A 19,489-nucleotide genomic window follows, 5' to 3' on the forward strand; every position below is an offset into this window, starting at 1 on the left:
GAGATGCATTCTGTCTCCTAGAGATGAATGTAGTTTGGTGCGAAAATTGCAGATCAATCCCAGAACAACAGCAAAGGACCTTGTGAAGATGCTGGAGGAAACAGGTAGACAAGTATCTATATCCACAGTAAAATTAGTCCTATATTGACATAACCTTAAAAGGCTGCTCAGCAAGGAAGAAGCCACTGCTCCAAAATTGCCTTAAAAAAGCCAGACTACAGTTCGCAAGTGCAAATGGGGACAAAGATCTTACTTTTTGAAGAAATGTCCTCTGGTCTAATGAAACAAAAATTTAACTGTTTGGCCATAATGACCATTGTTATGTTTGGAGGAAAAAGGGTGAGGTTTGCAAGCCGAAGTACACCATCCCAATCATGAAGCATTGGGGTGGCAGCATCATGTTGTGGGGGTGCTTTGCAAAATAGTGCACTTCACAAAATAGATGGCATCATGAGGAAGGAAAATGATGTGGATATATTGAAGCAACATATCAAGAAATCAGCCAGGAAGTTAATGCTCGGTCGCAAATGGGTCTTCCAAATGGACAATGACCCCAATCATACCTCCAAAGTTGTGGGAAAAATGGCTTAAGAACAACAAAGTCAAGGTATTGGAGTGGCCATCACAAAGCCCTGACCGCAATCCGATATAATTTTTTTTTTTCAACAATTAAATGTCAGGAATTGTGAAAAACTGAGTTTAAATGTATTTGGCTAAGGTGTATGTTAACTTCTGACTTCAACTGTAAATATATATACTGCCTGCAGAGCTCAGAGACAGGATTGTATCGAGGCACAAATCTGGGGAGGGCTACAAAATTTGGCTGCATTGAAGGTTCCCAAGAGCACAGTGGCCTCCATAATTCATAAATAGAAGAAGATGGGAACAACCAGGACTCTTCCTAGAGCTGACCGCCTGGCCAAACTGAGCAATCGGGGGAGAAGGGCCTTGGTAAGAGAGGTGACCAAGAGCCCGATGGTCACTCTGGTTGAGCTCCAGAGATCATGTGTGGAGATGGGAGAAACTTCACTGCAACCATCACTGCAATACTCCACCAATCTCGGCTTTATGACAGAGTGGCCAGACGGAAGCCTCTCCTCAGTGCAAGACACATAAAAAAAGCACCTAAAGGACTCTCAGACTGTGAGAAACAAGATTCTCTGGTCTGATGAAACGAAGATTGAACTGTTTGGCCTCAATTCCAATCATGTCTGGAGGAAACCAGGCACCGCTCATCACCTACGCAATATCATCCCAACAGTGAAGCATGCTGTTGGTAGTATCATGCTGTGGGGTGTTTTTCAACAGCAGGGACTGGGGGACTGGTCAGAATTAAAGGAAAGCTGAATGCAGCAAAATACAAGATATCCTTAATGAAAACCTGGTCCAAAGCACTCAGGACCTCAGACTGGGCTGAAGGTTCACCTTCCAACAGGACAATGACCCTAAGCACACAGCCAAGTCAACACAAGTGTGGCTTAAGGATGACTCTGTGAATGTCCTTCAGTGGCCCAGCTAGAGCCTGGACTTGAACCCAATCGAACATCTCTGGAGAGACCTGAAAATGGCTGTCAACAGACGGTCCCCATCCAACCTGACAGAGCTTGAGAGGATCTGCAGGAAAGAATGGCAGAAACTCCCCAAATCCAGGTGTGCAAAGCTTGTTGCATCATACTCAAAAAGACTTGAAGCTGTAATTGCTGTCAAAGGTGCCTCAACTAAGTACTGAGTTAAGGGTCTGAATACTTATGTTAAAGTGATATATCAGTTTTTTCTTCTTAATAAATTTGAAAAGTCTGGTTTGTGCTTTGTCATTATGGGGTGATGAAGGGGTCTGAATACTTTCTGAATTGCCTGTGTGTGTGTGTGTGTATATATATATATATATATATATATATATATATATATATATATATATATATATATTATATATATATGTATATATACACTATAGTATACAGTACATACATACTGTATGCTGTATAACAATAGATATGTATAATATATTATATGAATATTTGTTTATATAAAAATACATACTTAATTCATTATTTACTTACATATGAATTGTTTTATATACTATATATATATAAAACCATGAATATATATATAGTTAAAAATCAACTATATGTCAAAAATATATAGTGTGTGTGTATATATATACATAATATATAGTATATATAGTTATATACTGTATATATATATAAAACAATAATTAAAAATCTGTTCTGCATATCGATAATCATACACTCAGTATTGGTTGTTAAAAAAAACTATATCGAGCAATTTCTAAGAACAATTTTACGTACATACAAAGCATTAGCATTTTTTTACTCAAATTTTTTCTGAGATGTATATAAGTGTGTGAGACAGGGTGAGTGTGTATGGATGTGTGTATTAATTTAAATATGATTAAATATTGACATGCCACCCTTTGAAGTGATGTAAATGCTGACATTTGCCGTGATTTGTGCAAGCATGTTTTTGTACCTATACTTGTGTGTGTTTGTGCGTGAACTCTTTTAATGTGATTTCATGTCAGGGTGGAGCGCTGCTGTTTGTGACCCCAGAGGAGCAGCATTAAGTATTTATGTGTGTGTGTGTGTATGTGTGTGTGTGTGTGTGTGTGTGTGTGTGCAGTCAGACTCTCCAGGTGAGGATCATTGATGATGAAGAGTACGAGAAACATGAAAACTTCTTCATCGTTCTCGAGGAACCTCGCTGGCTGAAGAGAGGAATATCAGGTGTGTGTACAGTATGTGTGTGTAAATGTTGAAGTTTCACTGTAAACACTATTGTTTAGCTTGATAAGGGTTTTCATGGGGTTTTTGCCATTCATTTGGTGCATGTGTTCAAGCTGCGTTCCATTTACAGTCAGATATAGGAGATTCATTCTTGACTTGGCCAGCTTTGATCATGAAGCATTGTGTTGTACAAGGCTCAGAAAATGACATACTGTATAAAGAAACAAATTGTCATTGTCAGTGTTTGTTTTCCAGGTTTATGATTATCAATAAAGAATATAATTTACCATGTTTTACACATAGGTAACTGACATGCAAGACGATCAATCACAAGTTGGTTATGTCATTATGTGCTGTTTAGGAGCGGGGTTATCTGAGATAAAATATTACCATAATAAAAGACTGCAGTGGGAAATACATTTATTTAAAATAGTGCTGTCAGTTGATTAAAATATTTAATTGCGATTAATCACAGATTTTGAAAGTGCTGAAATTTGATTATATATACATCTTCTTTGTCAAAATGCATTTAGTTCCTTCTTAGAAAAGAAAACAATATGTAACAATAATGTTTATGAACATTTTCAAAACAAAGTATTCCACAGTATAAAGATAGAAATGCACTAAAATAGCACCAATTCAAGGAACGTTAAACGTGTCCTAAAGTCTAAGTGAGAGGTTAAATAATAGAAATATCTAGCCCCCGTAGTTTGCGTTTTCATTGCAGTGGGCATTAAATCTCTTAAACCCTTATCTTTCACAATATTAATAGTGGCTATCCACTTTGCTACAGCAATCGTGAAGCCGCTTTCACATGAATTGCCACTTTGAACTCCAATTGAAAATCGCTTGCGGAGAACGTCTCGTTTTCCTTTTAGCGCTGGTATGTCCACGTAATGATACTTCATTCGAATTGTCTGGAACATGACGCCAGGGAAATGCTGATGCTTCACTCCAGTGGGTCGTGTGTATGCAGCGTATCAGAAGTCCCATCTGGGTTTGTTTTGTACAAAAAATTACGGTTAGGATGTCCTTTCTCCATCACTTGATCATTGACATGGAATCACTGTTGTTTGACTGTTTGAGATGTGTAATAACCCTGGACACAGAGCAAAGGTTCCGCACTATTCCAATGTGTTCAGCACTCACACAGTGCTGAATAAAATGTCAGAATGTAATGAAATAATTTGTAAATGCATTAATCGTGATTAAGAAAAATTAACACATTAAACATTTTAAATTAATCACATGCATTAACAGCTTAATTTTGACAAGTTCTAATTAAAAAAAAAAAAAAAAAATGTTGAGGCAGTGTCCACGAGCGACTGCACAGAAAAATGTGTAGTCTAAGTACAGCACACAAAACCTCAGTACAGACTTTTTTAGACATAACAAGGCTGTTCTGTTATTGGTTATCACTTTATTTGCTACTACATGCCTCAAACGAAACTCTGAATATCTATAAGAGATTTGATGTCAGTAAACTGGCAAACCAGTGAATATTTCATTCCTTAAAAGCGCTCATTGTATCAACCCGGAACCTTGTAAACATGACCTTGTTTCCAGGCGGACTGATAAAAAGTCCTGTGTGCTTTTACTCGAAGTTTCATCAAACCAGCCAATCAGATCAGGATTTATTCGATTGGGAAAGCATTTTCCAGTTTTGTTTGCAATATGCATTAGATGGTTAAGGCATGGACTGTTTATTGGTCCATGGGCGGGCCGTCTTGAGGCTGAGACTAGGAAATGTGGACTCATTGACGTGTTTAATATGCTTAAAATTGATTGTTTACAATTACATTTGATGATAAATTAGATATAGTTCTGTGGGTGCCGCCATGTCTGCATGATGCCATACAGTTAGAATGGTGCAGTCTTGGTGCAGTCAGGGTTTTCCCATTGGGTGGTAAATGCTGTCAGCTAATAACAATTTCCTAAGAAACACAAAAGGGTCTTCCTCAAGTGGCCACTTACCGGCTCAGAAAGCCAAATCCTCCATTAAGCCACATAAACATTCGAGCCACTAAGTCATGCGCATTTTAGGTCCCTCTGTTTTATACTAATTTCCATACAACCTTTTTATTCTATTTGAATGGGGTTTCCTGCTGATTTTCCAAATTAGAAGTCCAACATCAAGTGACTTTCTGTTTCACATTTCTAAGGACATTGGAAAGGCCTTCTGAATAAAGGCTTTACTTAGTTTTTCGCTTGCCGATCAGTCATGTGCACTGTTGAGTGTTTAGCCTTTCAAAGTATAGTTTTTTGACCGCAAGCTCAGATGGACGCATTCGACTGTTTTGTGATACTCTTTAGTATAGTCAATAGCGAGCACAAGTATACTTTGGCCTTTAAACATAGCACAAGAGGGTTCCGATACATATAGCAATGGGATCCATCTAGAAGCGCGTATATGTGTGTGTGTGTGTGTATGTGTGTGTATGTTTATTAATGGAGTGAACTCATCTCCAGCACTAACTCCATCTCTCTTGTCCCTCCTTACACCACGCAGCCCTGCTGCTGAACCAAGGTAAGGCTTCAGATAAACCTGTGATTCACCTCTAACATGTGTCCATACTAACTCTCATTTAAACACTCCAGTGGTCACAGCTGAGAGGAGAGAAGGTGCTAAAAGCTTTTCTGAACCCATGAGGGATGCGGTTACAATCTTAAGAGAGGGATCAGACACTCATCGTTAAAAGAGAGAAGTTCAAAACATTTAAAAGAAATCAACAAAGAGAACAGACCTTGAGAAATGGAGTAGATCTTTTGAGTTGGAGTGAAACTAATATGCTTCAGGACTTCTTACAATTAAATTTTTCTTTAAATGCTTGGCAAAAATGACAGTACTTTTTTTTTGAAGCCCCTAAAAGACTCTCAGCTACAGTAGGTGCATCTGAAAAGAAATTTAAAAGGAATAGTTCTCCAAGGCAGTAAAGTAAAACACTTTTCAAACATCTTTTAGAGACGCCATTTTCTTTCTAACATGAAATCAGTCAGTTCAGTTGCCACAACAAATCTTGAAATATTTGGACATTTCAAAGAGGTAATGTGTCAAATTTTCACATGAAAAGAGCTCAAACTTTCTAGGTATATCTTAGTTATGCCAAATAAGCCTGTTAAAATCCACAATCTGGCATTAAGGCATTACTTACATCCAGAAAATCTCTCAAAGCTTGATTTAAAAACTGTTCTGTTTCGTTTGTGTGTGTGTTGTGACGTTCGTGGTGTCTTATTGATTGGTTGAGCTGTTCTATTTCTGATTGACAGGTAAGGGGTATGCCCTTTATTTCCTGCCTGTTATATCTCATCCTGTCTCTTCTGTCTGCCTCTCTTCCTGTGTCGTCTGTCTCTCTCAGAGGATCCAGAGGGACAACTGAGTGCAGAAGAGGAGGAGGCGAGGAAGATAGCAGAGATGGGGAAACCCATTCTGGGGGAGCACAGCCGACTGGAGGTTGTGATCGAGGAATCTTACGAATTTAAGGTATCGCATCTGAAATCAGTCAATCCTATGGAGAAAATCTCAGAGCTCAAGCCCAGTCCTGTGGTAGAGCCCCTCCGCTTTAGACAGCACGCCAAATACATTTTCCTTAATACATTCCAGTACAATATATACCAGCAAACTTGTGAAATACGCATTTTAATTAGCCATTAAAGTTAAAGTGTGGATTTCTGCAACCCTTGCGGCACCAAACCCAATTGCAAAAGTAATGAGGGGTGAATTTACTACGAGTGGATTGCAGCTGGTCAAATGCCGTTTATTTGCATGCGCTGTCAGCACTGGAATAGCGGCAGATTCACTAAAGGAATCAGATCAGGCAACGGCGCAAACACAAGAACAATATTTGTACTGAACACATTTTGCATGTGCGATTATGATCTTGCGGATTGGTTCTGAGTGCTATTTAGTGGAGGATGCAGCAGACTACCACAGTATGGTCTGTACAGCATCATTTTACTACTATGATCCAAACACCTGAATCATCTCTTTAACATGCCAAAAATTTGCCTGAATACACAGCGCATCTGGAGATAATTATGAATTTCTACTGCCAGAATAGAAAATCAACACAAATATCTCCTTTGAATAAAATGCAGTTTACCGCCTGCTTTCCTTGAGCGATAATAGTGTGATGTTTATTGCGCCGGCCAAATAGCACAGAGTTTTTGAATAAAGCACAATTTATAATTACCAAATTTACATAGGAACAGTGCTCGAAGTGGGCTGGTATTCACCACATAATCAGGATGTGCAAACAAACAGCAATGTGGTGATGGCATGCCTTTATTAACTGTAACTGCTATTTTACTGTATTTTTCTTTTCTTGATTTTGAATCTAATTTGCTAAAATTGTAGTTTGATCAAAATGATGGTCCCTCTGATTAAAAAAAAAAACCCTTGAAGGCCATTTCAGAGAAAATATAAATATATTAAATACTGCCAAAAGGCTCAAAAAATGTAGATGCCTGAGCCTTACTCCATCTGTTCTCTAGCCTTAGAAAAAGCTTGACATGTGGCCATACAGTGAAATCATGCATGCTGAACTGTACTCTATGTACAGCATTCAGTGGAGGCATTACAGAGCTCTATATATAGGTCATGTGGTACACGGCATGAAAAATGCATGTCCATCATTGATATAGCTCATAGTCAGATCCACATGGATTATGCGGAGCAGAACTCCTTAAAAAGCTCTGCAGATTTCTGCAGAATTGGAATGCTGTCATTCGTAAAATTCTACAAATCCCCCAATCCTTTGTATGTTTGTTTATTAAATATTTTGACCAATTAGATCATTCTTTCAGCTACCAATGAGAGTGTACTACTATTGACTCAATTTATTAAATTTTAATGAGTTTAAATGCATTTTGAGTCATTAACAGTTTTTTCCCTGCTTCTTCTACAAATGTTGTCCAATCTCTAACAAAGTGAATTATGTCGTAGCAAAACCAGATATTAGACTGTATCTCGTAAACACTTTGGTTTGTCAAAACAAAACTTTGTATGCTTTATTAGGACTATGATCTGAGGGTACATGCCAAGTTTAGTGACAGCGCCACCTATTGGTCAAGAAATCTAAAAAATTGACCTTTATGCTTATAACTTTTGAATTAGGCCTAAAATTATAATTGAGCTCTCTTTGGATTCCTTGGGTCATGCAAAGACCAACGATACCAATTTTTCAAAGGTCAGCCATTTTTCCTGTCCGCCATTACACATTTTCAACTTTCTGTCGCATTGAAACTAAACTTGGGAAGCATTAACAACATGTCCTGAGGATACTTGCACAGTTCAGAGTCAGTACCACAAAGTGGTCAAAATGCTTTAGTCAATTTAAACAAAAACATTTATGTATCATTGCTTCCTTATCCTAAGTCTTCAGACAATGCTGGAGAGAAATTGTAAAATATTTCTTCCCCCTATTCAATCCTGCAGCAACAACAGCATCTAAGCAATGATTTTGTGTGCTGACTTGCAGCTTATGTCACTTGAGCACCTATCAAGCTTGTAGCATTATGGTGCAGTTGCAGGTGTGCTGGACTGGAGTGGTTTGAAACCTATTTAGGATGATATAAATCATTGTGGATTTGCGATGTATGCATCATATCCACTGTGCATTCTTTGGGTTATGTTTAGTGTGGGAGGCTTGCTTCCTTTTGGGCTTAATAATTAATGTAATGTAAATAAAAAAGATGTAATATGAGTCTCTCAACTGTTCATGGTGGTCAGTGACAGTAAAAGTTTATAGGCTGATTAAATTCTCATTGGAAAATTACCTTTTCATATAGAAAAAAAAACGTTTTTGAAAAAAAAGTGTTATTTATCAGATCAGTGGTGCTAGAAGAACAGTTCTTGGGCTCATTAGGTTTGTCATGATGACAGCGACAGCATGTTGAAGTCTTCTAATGATTTAGAAAAGTGTATTGTGCACGTGTTGAAAAGAGAGAGCAAGAGACATAGTATGTGATCTGTTGTGTTTCAGAGTACTGTTGATAAACTGATCAAGAAGACTAACCTGGCGCTGGTCATCGGCACTCATTCTTGGAGAGAGCAATTCGTTGAGGCTGTGACCGTCAGTGCAGGTCTGTCTAACAAACCTTTTTGACTTTTTTGTAAGTGTGCGCATGTGTGTACAATTAAAACAATTAATTGTAGTCTTTTTGTGCAAGAAAAAGAAGATTCCAGGTATACGATTCCGAAATACCAGGTTTAAATGAGAAAGAAATCCATCTGTCTGTGGTAGTCATGAAAATTCGAGGAGGCTTGTTTGTGTCTTGAGATGCAATAGAAGTGTGTCATCCTCAGGTGATGGGGATGAAGATGATGAGGAGGGTCGTGAGGAACGTCTTCCGTCCTGCTACGATTACATCATGCATTTCCTGACAGTCTTCTGGAAGGTTCTGTTTGCGTTCGTTCCACCCACGGAATACTGGAATGGTTGGGCCTGCTTCATCGTGTCCATCACTGGAATTGGGATCCTCACTGCAATCATCGGGGATGTGGCGTCTCACTTCGGTTGCACTATAGGCCTGCGCGACACTGTCACTGCGGTGGTGTTTGTGGCTCTGGGCACCTCTATCCCAGGTGTGTACCAGGCTTTTGCTTGATGTATAATGATCTCTATTAGTGTTTGATCGATGCAGGTTTTTGAACTGTCAGTATATTATTATCTAGAGACCATAGTGGGCGATGGTCCATACATACACTACCAGAAAAAGCTTGAACACACTTGACTGAATTTACATTTACATTTCTCATAAATACCATTTTATCTAAAGGCTTGTTCTTAAATGTTTGACATTAGTTTTGTAGATTAATTAAAATTGTGCCTTCTTATGAATTTCTGTACAAAGCAAAACATTTATATAGTTTTTATTTGTACAACATTTAATCACTACATAATTCCTATACTTCCATTTATTTTATTTTATTTTTATAGTTTATGGCTTTACTATTATTTTAAAATGTGGAAAATTTTAATAATATAGAATGAGTTGGTGTGTACAAACTTTTCACTGGTACTGTAATCCAGGGGTTTTCAAACTTTTGATGCCAAGGACCCCAAACAATTATGATCCCCTTGCAGGGACCCCCTTCCTAAAATATAAAGGCAGCTTTATGGAGTATTTTCAGCTTTAAAGACCCATTGTACTGTTTCAGAAAATTAGATACCGTGATATTATAACTAAAACATGTTATATGCAAAGATAAATAATTGACTTTAATATTGACACTGTAATACTAAAGCCAAAACATATTAAATTTAATTAAAATATTATATGGAAAAATATTTACTTTGTATTAAATTGACAATGTACCTTTTATAGAATTAAATAGGCTAATCAAAATTAATCACATTTGTAATTGTATTACCACAATGGTAATAATGTCAAATTTGGTAAAACTGTCTTAAAAATGAACATGCTAAACATATTTTTTTACTTAAAAAAAATAAGTATAGTTAAATTTTCTTTAAAATTTTCTCCAGACCCCCAAATGCCCCCTTGTGGCCCCCAGACATCAGTTTGAAAATCCTTGCTGTAGCCTGTTTCAGACACTAACAGTAAATTACACACAAAATTACAAAAATATTAAATGACCATTTATTTTACATTGCAATTAAAAATATCAGTTGACCACTAATCTCTATATTTTCTGATCTTCCCCATCTCCATTTTTTCAGACACATTCGCCAGTAAAGTCGCTGCTACTCAAGATCAGTATGCAGATGCATCCATCGGAAACGTCACTGGCAGCAATGCCGTTAATGTTTTTCTGGGTATTGGTGTGGCTTGGTCTGTAGCGGCGGTCTACTGGGCCATCCAGGGCAAGCGATTTTATGTGGACCCTGGGTCGCTTGCCTTCTCCGTCACCCTGTTCACTATTTTTGCCTTCATCTGCATGGGGGTACTGCTCTTCCGGCGTCGACCGTCTATCGGCGGAGAGCTGGGCGGACCACGTGTCCCACGCCTCCTCACTACCCTCCTCTTTCTGGGTCTGTGGTTCCTCTATATTCTCTTCTCCAGCCTAGAGGCCTATTGCCATATCGAGGGCTTCTGAAAACCACTCAGAGGAGAAATGCAAGTCGCAAATACAGAAAACACTTTTTACATAACACACTGATATTTCCAAACAAATTTAGGGTGATTTTGAAGCTGGAAGCCAGTGTGAGGGTCTTAGTTTTGCTGTACACATTTCATAAGTTAAGTACACACAAACACAGATGCAAATCTTTACACAATTAGTGAATCGCTGAATGCCCTTATACAAAGATTATTCAACTTGAAGTGACCATGAACCCCGGTAGTAACAACAAAGAGGGGTTAGTTCAGGACCAGAGGTGGAACAGAGATAAAATAAGGAGTAAGTGTTGGAGAGAGGAGCTTACGAAAAAGTAAAGCAAAGCATGTAGCAAAGTAGGCCAAAAGGGAGTGTAATGTACTAAAACAAAAGAGAGGGCAATGCTGTAAAATAGTCACATATTTATCTTTTCGACTCTCAAGCTCATGGGCTAAATTGATGACTTTGGATTCCCGTAGGAAGGTGGGCACTCCAGACATTTAGTACATTGTTACATTACAGGGCTGTGTATGGTTCAGTGACACAATAAAAAAGTATAAAGATAAAAGATTTCTTTAGAACAAACAGACAAACTTTTATCATGGCAAAGTTTGAGATGTGCAGCATTTAAAATGCTTTAAAAAAAAAAATAAATGCTGCATAACATAACAGATCAGTAGTTTTGATTGGTCTTTGTAGGCTATATCAGACACTACAAAGTTGTGAAAGGTGTTCCAGTACTACTTCTGTAAGCCGGGTGTACACTATGTGATTTATTTATTTTTGTTCTTTACAAGTGTTGCCTGTCAATATACAATATTAGTGAGATCTTGGGTAAAAGCTAAGAAAGACCTAGCTTTGCTACATCATCATCTTCTATCTCTCATCATCTTTGTCAGATTGCACGATATACATCTTACCTAACTTTGGTCATGATTGACAGCATTGAAACAGTGTCATGTATCCTTATTGACACAGGAAATTGAAATAGTACCATGTAAATCGATGCAATCCCTTGTTGCACTGATTTTGGCAATGAGCAAATTTACATGCACACAAATCCGCTGATACCTACCAAAAATGAGCTTATTAAAAAAATCAGACAACGCAAGAACCCCGCATTTAAATGTATTTTGTAATCATTGTTTTATTTGTTGCTTTTGACTTGAAAACGTAAACAGTCATGCGCACAACACTTACGCACAATTTACACATGGTCAGGAGCAGTATAAATTTTCTTCGTACCAACTAAATTTTTGAAAATACAAAAATGTAATGAATCCGAAAATTTACATCAGACTGGCTTTACGAACGATTAACACAAAAATTTGAGACCCATTATGTGAAGGGAATGCTAAATAAGATCTTTGTGTTGCATAAATATTGTCGTTACCAAAAATCAGTTGAGGGCTAAGACTCATTGCAAAAGCAATTAATCATTGAACATGACACACTAAGCAAACTAAGACTGCTGATTTTGCCCTACGATGACAAATCTCTAAAATTTGTCTTGGATGGCAAAACTGCAGCGAAAATCACACAGTGTGCACCTGCGTTATGCTTAGAATGGGATTGAGGCAGTGGTAGCTAATGGACAGAAAAGTTAAAAAGTATTAAGTGATTGAAAATAAAATTGGAAAATGTAATTAAATGTTGAGACTTGTTTAGACTAGAAATCATGTCCAAATATGATATATTGCCTAACTTTACATGAATGCACACTCTACACTTCTCTGTAACTAAACAACAACAAAAACATTCCACACCCCAGTAGAATTATCCTGTTTATGACATCACAATGCCTTGGATCTCCTGAAATGGAACACTTCTCTTTATGACATCACAATGATGACTTTGATCTCTTGATTTGGAACACTTCTCAATCGTCATTGCAAAATTCATTCCACGCTGCCTGTTGCCAATGGAGACAATGGAACTCTATCTCTGCCCACTTTTAAAAGTGTTGCTATAAAGAGTCCACAGTAAACACTGACTGTTATCTCCATATCTCACACTCTGAGACTGTACAATGGCTTGTTGGGAAATATGTAAAACTCTCTTTAGTATGTGACCACAGCAGTGTTATACAAAGCACCACCTACTGCTATTCAAAGTATATTAGAAATAAAAGATGTCTGGAAGTCACTTGTGCTGGAAGTGGCTGAATGGGGTTCATTCTCATTCAAACAAACTGTGAGAGCTTATCGTCTTAGTCTGTGTGACTAGCAGTTTATTAGGAAGGAAAATAATTTGAGTGTAAACTTTATTACTGTGCAAGAATTGAAGTGTGTACACTTTCATTTATGGATCCAGTGACTTACAGTTCTCATTACAAAACACTAGATTCAAAGGATGAATCTAAAAAAAAACAAAAAACAAAACAAAAAAAAACATATCCAGGTCATATTTTACACCAAAAAAAAAAAAGCCTATTTAGGACCATTAATATTTCAGCACTGTGATATTATTTTCATGCCATTTTCCACCTAAATTCTCATTATCATATTGCATCCAAAAGTTTTAGTTTTTTGTAATTCCAATGATTTTAATGGATATTCTTATTAATACATAGATTTTTTTTTATTTTATTATTATTATTATTTAAATCGGCATCGACTAAAGGCAATACATCAAATACTACCATGATATATAGATATGTTGCAATTTAAATAATAGGTTTTCCACTTTCCAGTAATGATAATGAGATTTATTAATGTATTTATTTGCATTATGGTATTATGATTTTTTGGGGTGGGGGGAGATATTCTTATTGAAATTGCAATGAATGTTTTATGAAAATAATGTCACAATGCAAAACATTTAAATGGCTTTAAACAAACAGGCTTTAATTTCTTTATGCAAAGTATAATTTCTATTATTTATTTATTTTTAGGGTGAAATATGGCCTGGACATGTTCTTGCCATGAAATTCACCCCAAAACGTCCCTGTACAGTTTCTCTTGACATCGTGTAAACCTTACTCTGGCTTCTTGTTGTCGAACAAATTAATGATCTATGGAATTATGAATGGATTGATTCTTTACAAAGCTATTAGGAGTTAATATGGAAGATAATTAGTCCATGACAGACTTATTATACTTGATAGGTCCTCGTCATGCCTAAATCTGAAAGCTTGTCCCTCACAGTCACAATAAAACATTGTTTACTTGTAGAGCACTCAGGATTGTGTGAATATATGTATGTATGTTGAGGGGATTCTAAATGTTTTTATGTTGTCAATTTATCTGTCCGGTGTGTAGATGTTTGTATAAAGCTGTGTGGTGTGTCGTTCTTCTGGTACAACCTGTTTTCTTCTGCTATACTTCAGGGCTGGACTTTTGTCTGTGGTCTAGTCAATTGAACTGCATGGAGTACATATTGGCAGAACTATAATGGCATGCTTTGACTCTAAAGACATGCATGAATGCTCATGTGAAGTTTACAGTGTTCATTCCTAAAAGGGACTAATGTATGCTAATTTACATTGGATGACAGATTCTGCTGCCTATGTCGTATATCGGAAATTTTTACATATTTGTCAGTTCCTAATAAGCAAAATTTAATATTAATAAGACAGGATGTCTTGTTCTTTTCAAAAATGTTTTGTGATAAAAATGGTACCATGATCTGTTTAATTTATTTTCGTCATTTTTGAGATGTGACATGCTTTGCCGAAAAGGATTACCGCAACAGTTAATTGCTTTGCGGCACATTTTTGTGTTTTCACGTTCACTGTTTGCGCCTTTGTTTACAATTCAGCAGAGAGAAATTAGATGTTGGCAGGCATGTGGTTTTGAAGACAAGAATGTTTTTTACATGCTCAACTTACGCCATCAGACATTCTCTAACCTTAACTGACTTAAACAGACTGTTAAATCATTAGGTAGACAAAGCATCAGTATAAAATTGTAAAATTGGAATTTCAGTTCCTTTTTTATGAGATTTTCATATTTATCTCGATATCTGAAACCTAAAGTATGGGGGTAAATCCTACATTATCAGAATCATGAACCTCTTAACAGTCTTTTGTTTCCTGTTTCACCCAATTATTGCCTTAAGAGACATTATTTAATTGACGTTGTAACTGTATTTTGTTAAGTGTGTTCATGTTTTCAACAGAAACCAAAATGATTGAGACCAAGTGTGCAATATGCTACCATCCCCTTTGCAACAGCAGTATGTCATGCGATATTGCGCATGCACTGGCATTGCATTAAACCCTTAAGTAATAGTTGGTGCCTATACAGACCCTGTCGCTTGCTTTAAAGGGTTAGTTCACCCGAAAATAAATATTCTCATATGATTTACTTACTTTTAAGCCATTCCAAATGTGTATGACTTTCCTTCTTCAGCAGAACCGAAGTGAAGATTTTTATAAGCACATTTCAGCTCTTTTTGCCCATACAATGCAAGATAATGGGTGCCATTAGACTGCTGGCTATATGATGCACCAAAAGGCATATTTAGGCAGCATAAAATAATCCACACGACTCCAGTCAGTCAATGAGTGTCTTCTGAAGCAAACTGATAGGTTTGCGTAAAAAATACATCTATAATTAAAACTTTATTAACTTTTAAAAAATTGCTTCCTGCTAACAGTCAATACATCACTGACGTAAGCGCAAAGGCGCGTTCATGCGAGAAGAAGTTGGAAGCTCACGCTTTATATACAACAGAGGAACAAACGTCATGCGAGAGTTAGGTCATTTCAAACAACAAAACAGCTGTTTACTTGCATTGTATGGACAAACAGAGCTGAAATGTGCTTATAAAAATCTTCACTTTAGTTCTGCTGAAGAAGGAAAGTCATACACATCTGGGATGGCTTAAAGGTAAGTAAATCATGAGAGGATTTTCATTTTTGGGTGAACTGTCCCTTTAAGGTTTTCTTTAGTATATGTGGGCTTGTTCTTCTTAACACTACAAAGACAAAGTGCAATAACTCTGAAAATGACAAGAAGTGTCTGGCGTTAGAGTAGTGGAGCGATTTTGTGAAAATCCACATTGTTTCTTTGTTTAATCGTCAATGTTCTTATAACATTCTCCAGCGATAACTACTCTAGAAATTAAGCTGGAATCTGTTAGAGATCACCTATTGCCCTGAATGTCAGATGTTTACTGTTTTTATGACTCTGGTAATGTTGAAAGCTTTGTAAAACCTTTTGGAATATGACTTTGTGACATTTTCAGTAGGTGATTTTTCTATTTCCAAGTGTACTGAAAATGATAATCTTAATAGTCATTGAATTAATGATTTTTGACAACTTTTTCCAGAATCTTTAGATATTCTTGGTAGGTTTAACTGGATTGAAAGACATCACCATATTTGATCTAATCTGTCACTTTTGCTTATCTATCGATCTAACATTTACCTGTGAAACAGTTTCTTGTGCACTGGGCCAAAGCCAAAAGCTATTCTATTATTTATTTTATTAATTTATTTAGAAAGACTTCAACTAATATCTTGTGATAATTTAGTAATTTACACTAGAGCTGTGACTGTCTTGTTTTTGACTATGTGAAAGGCATATTAATTCAGAAAATGCTATGGCATTCTCTGCTACATGTCTTCAGACACCGAGACACAGCCACAACTTTAAAACCGCCTGCCTAATATTGAGTAGGCACCAAAACAGCGCCAACTCGCATCTCAGAACAGCATTCTGAGAGTATGTTCTTCTCACCACAATTGTACAGAGCGGTTATCTGAGTTACCGTAGACTTTGTTAGTTCAAACCAGTCTGGCCATTCTCTGTCGACCTCTCTCATCGACAAGGCGTTTTCGTCCGCAGAACTGCCGCTCACTTGATGTTTTTTTGTTTTTGGCACTATTCGGAGTAAATTCTAGAGACTGTTGTGTGTGAAAATCCCAGGAGATCAGCAGTTACAGAAATACTCAAACCAGCCCATCTGGCACCAACAATCATCTATGTGATTATCTAATCAGCCAATCGTGTGGCAGCAGTGCAGTGCATAAAATAAAAAGCTTCAGTTAATGTTCACATCAACCATCAGAATGGGGAAAAATGTGATCTCAGTGATTTGGACCATGGCATGATTGTTGGTGCCAGATGGGTTCGTTTGAATATTTCTGTAACTGCTGATCTCCTGGGATTTTCACACACAACAGTCTCTACAATTTACTCAGAGTGGTGCCAAAAATAAAAAAAAAACATCCAGTGTGCGGCAGTTCTGTGGACGGAAATGCCCTGTTGATGAAAGAGGTCAACAGAGAATGGCCAGACTGGTTCGAACTGACAAAGTCTACGGTAACTCAGATAACCGCTCTGTACAGTTGTGGTGAGAAGAATATCATCTCAGAATGCTATTCTGAGATGCAGATTGGTGCTATTTTGGCAGCACGAAGTGGACCTACACAATATTAGGCAGGTGGTTTTAATGTTGTGGCTGATCGGTGTATGTTCTGGTGGTGATGTTGTTCTGATGTCAACCAGCTGCTGGACTGTGTTCATTACTGTAAATGTAAAGCTCTCTGCTGTTTTTCTGTATATGTGCCTCTAATGTGCAAAATGCATGATGTACCTGTTTGTACGCATGAGTTGTTATCACTGTCAATGTTTACATTAATATCACATCTTACGTTTCTTTTTCTGGCTTTTTTTTATATTACTTACAGGTATTTTTTCACCCTATTCTCAGTAATATAATGATGAAATTCATCTTTCTCATGTTGGGGTACAATTAGACGCAAGGAAGGTAACCTATTGACAAAAAAAAAAAAAAAAAAAAGAAAAAAAAAAAAGCCTGTTACAACTTTGAACAAAAGTTATTACTTTTCTTGTTATGAATCTCTGTCTTGTCCTCACAGGTTTGTGTGTTGTTTGCGTCTGACCCAAATTGGTCTTGTTTCCTGCCTTGTTTTTGTGCACTTTTATCTGTATCTGTGACCATTTCTCTCTCTGCCTGTTATATTCCTTCAAATATCAACTGACTTGATGTCAGAAATGAAAAAAAATATGTGACATTAATCTCTATGAAATACTGTAATAATTCACTAGAAAGTAATATTAAAGTTTTTATGTATGTTTTTGATCTGTCTAAGTTAATGTATATGAAAGTAGGAAAAACAGTCTAAAGAAAACTAAATGTTGGAGAGGAGATGTGTTTTGAAGAACATGGCATGATGTGTATTGTGTATCAAGAAGAAAAAATAATGATGTAGCTGTTAGAGCTCGAGCAAACCTTTCTGAATATAGTTTATTTATTTTGAACATTTCCTGTCCTTGAGTGTGTGTTTTTTTATTTATTTATTTATTTTTTATTAAAGATTCAATCTCTGAGTGAAATCCATGTTTTCCTAATACCAGCGTTATGATCAAATATAATTAGCCTAGTGCATGAACATTTTCATAGAACCAGAAAATGTTAACATTTTCTGTAAGGAAGATTTTAGCTGCTTACCTTTTCTGAGATGGAGGGGCTTGCATGATTACACAAAATTAATCAAAACTCCCATATTGGAGTACAGTTTTAGTCGTAAATTCTTCAAATTTTGCTTATCTTGTTGTGTAGACTACTGTATGCTAGTTACCGCCAGTTCGCGCCAATAATGAAAAAAGGCGGCAATATGACGACAATCGCGAGGTGACAGTAACTATAATTTTGTGCTTCAACGGCTGTTATCCTTGAAAATCCTTGAAAAGTGGTGATATTTATATAATATTTTCAATAAAACACTGACGTGCGATATCATAAGGGATCTATTTTTCGCTATTAATGCTTAATATTTTTTGCGTATATACTTTGAGGGGAATCTAATGTAATTCCATAAACAAGCCACTAGATGGCCGCATATACTATGCTTATTCCACCTACAACCCCTGATCCCAATTCTATCCATCCATCCATTTCTAAATACCCACTTGTCCTACGCAGGGTCACATGGGTGTTGGAGCCTATCCAAACTAAAAAATGTGCATTATGCAATGTGCAGCGAGACGTGAGCATAGCGTCAGTTTAACAGCATAACTGCTGCTGCAGACTCGACGAGAAGGACCTGGCTGCAGCCTGCAAAATGAGGTGGGGTTACAAATAGGGCGGAGCTACACGTGTCTCCCCGCCCATAACAGTCTCATTACCTCGTTCATCTTTCATAGACATACATGATAGGAGATGTGGTCATCTTTGCTGGTGTGTTATCATTGTTTGAGAGATATTGAATAACTGAGCCAAACCATTTGATTATAGTGCTTACTTGTATCTGATATTCAATCCTAAATTCCATGGATTTTAGCCTATGTTAAAAGTGAGGAACAAATCGGGATTAATAAAAGCTGAAACTGACATAAAAATGATCTTAAACAAATGCCAACTGAAAAGCATGTATATGTGTTTTTGTGTTTGGTGCTCATGCATCGGTACGTCAATACAGTATTAACAGTTATAGCCTGTATGCCTTATGCAATATTCCTTATTTTCCGCTGTAACAGACTATTTATTGACGGGCGTTGGTTTCTGTGTGGATGTCAATTAGAAAGTAATTTTTAGGCCGACGAGATAACGGAGCACATATTTGTGGAGCGAGGAGGAGAGATATTCATTTACAGTCCTTCAAAGAAATGAATATGAATCAATATAGAAGACGAGTGAAAGCACCGCAACTATTTCGGGAATGGCACAACAATTTTCATCAATTCATCAGCCTCTTGTTTACTATTGTTGCGGG

General features: G+C 37.0%; 1 protein-coding gene across 2 annotated transcripts in view; it reads left to right on the forward strand.

Moving 5' to 3' along the window:
• LOC127422433 (sodium/calcium exchanger 2-like) overlaps positions 1–15,113 on the forward strand; it is a 124,337-nt gene extending 109,224 nt beyond the window's left edge. The window contains exons 8-13 of one of the 2 annotated variants that reach the window (XM_051665948.1): positions 2,641–2,744; positions 5,254–5,271; positions 6,101–6,225; positions 8,726–8,825; positions 9,049–9,327; positions 10,427–15,113. In XM_051665948.1, the coding sequence (XP_051521908.1) occupies positions 2,641–2,744; positions 5,254–5,271; positions 6,101–6,225; positions 8,726–8,825; positions 9,049–9,327; positions 10,427–10,803 (1,003 nt within the window). In that variant the 3' untranslated portion in view covers positions 10,804–15,113. The remainder of the gene's footprint in view (positions 1–2,640; positions 2,745–5,253; positions 5,272–6,100; positions 6,226–8,725; positions 8,826–9,048; positions 9,328–10,426) is intronic. The other variant, XM_051665950.1, reaches the window with a different exon arrangement.
• The last annotated feature ends 4,376 nt before the right edge of the window (positions 15,114–19,489 follow it).

Source organism: Myxocyprinus asiaticus, chromosome 31, assembly GCF_019703515.2.
Source record: "Myxocyprinus asiaticus isolate MX2 ecotype Aquarium Trade chromosome 31, UBuf_Myxa_2, whole genome shotgun sequence".
NCBI lineage: Eukaryota > Metazoa > Chordata > Actinopteri > Cypriniformes > Catostomidae > Myxocyprinus > Myxocyprinus asiaticus.